General features: G+C 41.3%; 1 protein-coding gene across 1 annotated transcript; it reads left to right on the forward strand.

The window, feature by feature from the left end:
- The first annotated feature begins 4111 nt into the window (after positions 1–4111).
- Positions 4112–5631, forward strand: LOC136178483 (zinc finger protein 85-like). The gene has a single exon (XM_065952367.1). The coding sequence runs from the start codon at positions 4258–4260 to the stop codon at positions 5293–5295; it is 1038 nt and encodes a 345-aa protein (XP_065808439.1). The 5' UTR covers positions 4112–4257; the 3' UTR covers positions 5296–5631.
- The last annotated feature ends 637 nt before the right edge of the window (positions 5632–6268 follow it).

Consider the following 6268-nt stretch of genomic DNA (forward strand, 5'->3'; position numbering starts at 1 on the left):
GTTCAGTTGTCAACTGAGTGAACCTCACCGGTGTTTCAGCATCATTCACTGCTGAACTGATAGACATTGCTTCTGCATTTGTCACATGCTCCATACATACATTCTTTGTTTGCAGCATCACAACTTAATGAGTTGGAGATGATTTTGAAGTCAGTTGTGCCAAGAAGCTGGAGAGTATGAAGCTTCTGCACAGTGAAGAATAAGTTCTCGTGAATTTTACACAGACATGTTTCTCTGTCAGACATGGATGGGTGGACAACCCAGAAAGGACGCATGAAACAGAAAAGTGCATATGACAGCTGACTTGATGGATTCTCAAGAATGAATTTGTGATGTAGGTTCTTTATGGTATCATTTAGAAACCTTTTCTGCATTTTTGCTTTTCCTCTTGTGATTTTTTGACTTTTTTCCTGCAGTCAAGCGGCTGACATCATCTCTCAAAAAGAATTCTTTTACCTCCTTCTGGAGCTTGCTTTGTCTGGATCTATATTTTCTTCTTTGAAAAGACAGGTCCCTTTGGTTTTTCTTTCCAAACCGCTTTCTTGAAAAACCAAGTGAGATCTGTGTTGTTTTCTGTAATTTGTAGGTTTTTATCCGTGATATCATCTGACACACTCTCTCTTCTTTTGTGTCTTGATACTTCTTTCTTATATTTTCTATCAGCACGTTGTGATAAAGGATAGTTCTTTGAATTTCTGCAGGGACTTTATGTTTTCCTATTTGTTTTTGTGTTTTTGATGGAGGGGAGTCAGACACAGGTGTCAGTCTCTGGATGCGTTTCTGGTATTTTCGGACAGCAGTTGTTTTCTTTTTCAGCAAAATCTTTCATTTTTTGATTTCTCTTTGTAATTTGGAGTTCTCCCGTTTTATTTTCCGGCATTTCGCCGGGCCCTGTACTGCTGCTGCCTTTCAGCTGCTGAAAGATTCATCTCCCTAGAAGATAAATGACTGACTTCCTTATCCTGAAATTGTATAACACAGATGTACTTGTTGCAGTAAAATAACCTAGAATCAATAATAATTATCAATAATATCAATTATTGCCAAATACTTAAATGTGATATGTGACTCTGTTACGTATCGTCAACTCTGTTACGATCAAATTGTTTAAAACATAAACAGAGTTGACAGTAACAGAGTTGACATTTTCCACCATTTTGTACTTTTACTCCTTATGCTAACCTCACACCAGATATCAGCTAGCATTTCTTAAAACCAAATTTAATAGATTTTTATCATGTATATATACTTTTTCAATTGACTGAGATAATCACTGAATATTAACACAACAGATTTGACGAAGAATTAATCTACTGTTGATGATTTCTCAACATATTACTAAATAATGAGAGAAGAAACATGGACATACCTCACTGTCTTCCAGAGGTTTCCCACCACAGGAAGTGACATCACTGTGCGCTGGTCAAATGCTTTTATGGGAACACTTTGGAGATTTAATGCAGTTTTATAACAGAGGTAACAGAGTTGACGTGAACATACGGACAGACAAAAAATATATATACTACTGTTCTAAGTTAAATTTTAAATAATACAGAAATGTAATATTTGGAAGTGCAGAAGAACCTCACAGAGCTGGTCTGCACAGTCCTTCAGGAGTCTGGAGCTGATGCTGTCGGGACCTTTTGGCCTTCCTCGCCTTGATCTTCCTCAGCTGACTTCTCACCTGATCAGCTGTTATGGAGAGGCCGTCGGTGGAGGAGGAAGAAGAGGAGGAGAGGGTTGTTGAGGGGGGTGGCAGGGTACTCAGGGTAGTCAGATGGAGTGTCTAAAAAGCGGGTTGGTCTGCGTTCTGGAGGGTGGAGGTGGGGTTGGGAGCAGAATCAAATCTATTGAAGAACAGATTCAGTTCATTTGCCCACTCCCTGTCTCCTGCTTCAGGGCCCCTCCCACGCCTTCTGCTGTGACCTGAGATGTTATTCAGGCCCCTCCAGACGTCTCTTGCATTTTTCTGTTGTAAATGCTCCTCCATCTTTTCCCGGTAGCTGGTTTTCCCCTCCTTGATTTTTTTTGAGCTCCTTCTGCACCCTCCTCAGCTCCTCTCTATCTCCAGCTCTTAAAACCTTCTTCTTTTTTTGAGCAGGGTTTTCAGCTCAGGGGTCACCCAGGGTTTGTTGTTTGAGAAACACTGTATTTTTTGGTGTATTTTGGTGGGTACAGTGTTCTCAACACAGAAGTTTATGTAGTCTGTGATGCAGTGAGTTAAACCGTCGATTTCCTCTCCGTGTGGGCTTCTCAGCACCTCCCAGTCAGTGGTGTCGAAGCAGTCCTGCAGCGCCTCAGTGGTCTCCTTAGACCACTTCTTCACATACCTGGTTGTGGGGGGTTGTTTTTTCACCATAGGTATGTAAATGGTCTGCAGTCTCACCAGGTTGTGGTCTGAGCGGCCCAGTGGGGGGGAGGGGTGATGATCTGTATGCATCCTTGGTGTTTGCATACAGTAAGTCCAAAGTTTTATTGTCCCTGGTATGGCAGTCAACATACTGAGTGAAAGTAGGGAGAGTGGCAGACAGGGAAGCGTGATTCAAGTCTCCTGAGATGAGAATAAGAGACTGGGGGTGTGATGTCTGTAGCTGAGACACTACACTGTACACACACACACAGACACTTGAGCGCACACACAGGTGAGCACACTTTCACCAGCGGAGGCCTGGGTGTGCACAATAATAAAAAGTCCTCAAGAACCATCAGAAAATAAAGTAGGCCGCTTAGCTTACTTCAGACTTTTCTGGGCATGTCTCTCTCTCTGCCATTACTCAGAAAATGCGCTGTGACCATGCTGCATTCAGGGGTGCTCAGACAATGAGAGATGCATTCAGGTGCGCTCAGAAAAGGGAGTTGCAGGAACAAAAACTAAGCTAGACAGACCGTTAAAAGTTGAAATAATTGTTTTGACTGCTGTTATTCAAAGAAACACATGAACACCATGATCCCTTTAAGGGTCTGTGCCCCCCACCCCCCCCCCCCCCCATGGTGTTTTCATGAATAAATTAAAGGAATCTTTTTCAGTTATTTCAAAATGTTTCTTCAGTCTCAATTTGTAAAATAAATCGTGAAAGAATCGTATCGCGAACCCAGTCTCGTGAATCATTACATCCCTACATCAAAGTGTGTGTAAGAACGTAGTTTAATGAAAAAAGTCTTGATTTTTTGTATTAAAAAAAATGCAAATAATTGTTGCAATTTCTGCAATTTAATTGCAAAAAACTCTCTGTTGGACACATATCTTATTCTTTCCTAAAGATTGAGCTAGCTCAGCACTTTGGTGTGTGAAGAGGTAGTATCTGACATAATCAGGAAGTGATCAGCAGCACATGGCTCATTTACATAACGCCAGCCTTTCTGTTGCCGTTTTGGAAATGAGCCACAGGTCGGTTTCGAACCTTGGCTGCCCGCTCTCCAGGACTTTATGATGATGAGAAACCTCAATCTTCACAGCCTTAGACAAGTTCCTTATTTTCTTTCAAAATAAAGGTAGGTTTGTATCCAAAAAGGAAGTAAAGTAACCTAAGCTTAAGGCATTACAAAATAAAAGCATTAAAAACGTTTTTTAAATGCAAAATGAGTGAATTCCAAACATGATTAAAATGTGATCAATTCTAGTGAACTATTGATTTTCAGCCTTTAAAAATGAAATCATTTGACAGCCCTTATTAATATTTAAAAAGCAGTTTAAGTACCGTTAATGTTTGTTTACTGTGTCCTGCAGATGTCCAGCAGCTGTTGGTGAGTAAAGAAGAGCTTCCACCTGAGCAGCAGGAGTGGAGCCACATTCTGGACCAGGAGGACACTAAGCCCCAACACATTAAAGAAGAACATGAGGAACTGTGGATCAGTCAGGAGGAAGAACACCTTCAAGGACTGGAGGAGGCTGATACCACCAAGTTCCCCTTCACTCCTGTCTCTGTGAAGAGTGAAGATGATGAAGAGAAACCTCAGTCCTCACAGCTTCATCAGAGACAAACTGAACAGATGGAAACAGGAGTTGATGGAGAGGACTGTGGAGGAGCAGAACCAGAGAGAGACTCAGATCCAGAGAGACGTTTACAACCAGAGACTGAGGTCGAGACTGAAGACTCTAGTGAACCTGAGACTGATGACAGTGATGATTGGAAAGAGACAAGAGAAGATCTGTCAGAATTAAACTTGAAAAATAAGAAACTAAAGACTGGTAAGAAACAACACAGCTGCTCGGAGTGTGGTAAAAGATTTAACCAGAAAGGGCATCTGACCACACACATGTTAGTTCATACAGGAGAGAAAGCCTTCAGCTGCTCTGTTTGCAGTAAAAGCTTTACCCATAGACAAAGTCTGACCAGACACATGTTAGTTCATACAGGAGAGAAAGCCTTCAGCTGCTCTGTTTGCAGTAAAAGCTTTACCCAAAGAGGAACTCTGACCACACACATGTTAGTTCATACAGGAGAGAAAGCCTTCAGCTGCTCTGTTTGCAGTAAAAGCTTTACCCTTAGACAAAGTCTGACCACACACATGTTAGTTCATACAGGAGAGAAAGCCTTCAGCTGCTCTGTTTGCAGTAAAAGTTTTACCCAAAGACAACATCTGACCACACACATGTTAGTTCATACAGGAGAGAAACCCTTCAGCTGCTCTGGGTGTAGTAAAAGGTTTAACCGGAAAAAGTCTCTGACCAGACACATGTTAGTTCATACAGGAGAGAAACCCTTGAGCTGCTCTGAGTGTAGTAAAAGGTTTAACCGGAAAGAGTCTCTGACCACACACATGTTAGTTCATACAGGACAGAAAGCTTTCAGCTGCTCTGTTTGCAGTAAAAGCTTTACCCAAAGACAACATCTGACCACACACATGTTACTTCATACAGGAGAGAAAGCTTTCAGCTGCTCTGTTTGCAGTAAAAGCTTTAACCAAAGACAACATCTAACCACACACATGTTACTTCATACAGGAGAGAAAGCCTTCAGCTGCTCTGTTTGCAGTAAAAGCTTTACCCTTAGACAAAGTCTGACCCAACACATGTTAGTTCATACAGGACAAAAAGCCTTCAGCTGCTCTGTTTGCAGTAAAAGCTTTACCCGAAGAGGAAATCTGACCCAACACATGTTAGTTCATACAGGAGAGAAAGCCTTCAGCTGCTCTGTTTGCAGTAAAAGCTTTACCCTAAGAGGAAGTCTGACAAAACACATGTCAGTTCATACAGGAGAGAAACCCTTCAGCTGCTCTGAGTGTGGTAAAAGGTTTAACCGGAAAGAAATTCTGACCAGACACATGTTAGTTCATGCAGGAGAGAAATGCTAATCCTGTGCAATGGTAAAACTGATCTAAAGGATTCCAACTTCACATCACTATTGTGTATATAAGACAAAAAAGAGATAAAAGACAAAAATCTGTCTCTACTTTTTTGACATTGAAGTTTTGCTGACATATGAACCAGTAAGTTGGGATCAGCTATGACGTTTGAATTTAAAGTGTTCATATGAAACAGTTACAGTGTAAGGATTCTTCTTCTCTCCTGATATCTTCTTCTTTCTGTCACTCTGTTTCCTTGGAGGCCTCTGTGTTGGTTAGCAGAAGTTCTTCAGACAGCTCACGTGTCACCTTGTAATAAATAAACTGATGTAGAGTGAGAAAGACTTTCATCTACTTGTGTTATTTTGTGTCGAGTGCCTAAATTCTCTTTGGTAAAGAAAAGGAACTCAGCAGATCCTGATGCAGAGCGACCACAGTCAGATCAGGTCCAGGTTTATTTAACTGAAAACCTTTAACCCTTAATAAGAATCCTGCAGTCAGAATACAAAATAAAGAAAATCTCAATGACACCTGAACATGCACAGGATTAATTAAGAGTGCAGAGGCCACTGGGCACCTAACTGCTGCAGCCTTTGATCCCAAACTGAATGACAACACTTGTAGATGTCATCTGGATTTACTCAACATATTGTTGATGTGGATTTCCTTGTTGTTGACATGTTTGATGATGAAGAAATTCTCCGTTGACACTGACTTGCTTACATAATGATCATTTTATTGACAAACAAGTTACAGCATCGCCAGGCTCGCCATGGTTCGACCTGGGAGAGACACAGCCAAAAGTGATCTCTCCCCTTACACACAGAAACTCTGGTATTTATGGACACACCTCACAGGAGAACAACATAGGGACATCTGTTTGTTTTCAGGACACCCCTCTTCATACAACTGCAGGGGTTTCTGTCTTAGTCATATGTATGTCATATGTATGTCATAAACTCAAAGGACAACACAGGTCACA

The sequence above is a fragment of the Labrus bergylta genome, chromosome 3, assembly GCF_963930695.1.
Source record: "Labrus bergylta chromosome 3, fLabBer1.1, whole genome shotgun sequence".
Classification (NCBI taxonomy): Eukaryota; Metazoa; Chordata; class Actinopteri; order Labriformes; family Labridae; genus Labrus; species Labrus bergylta.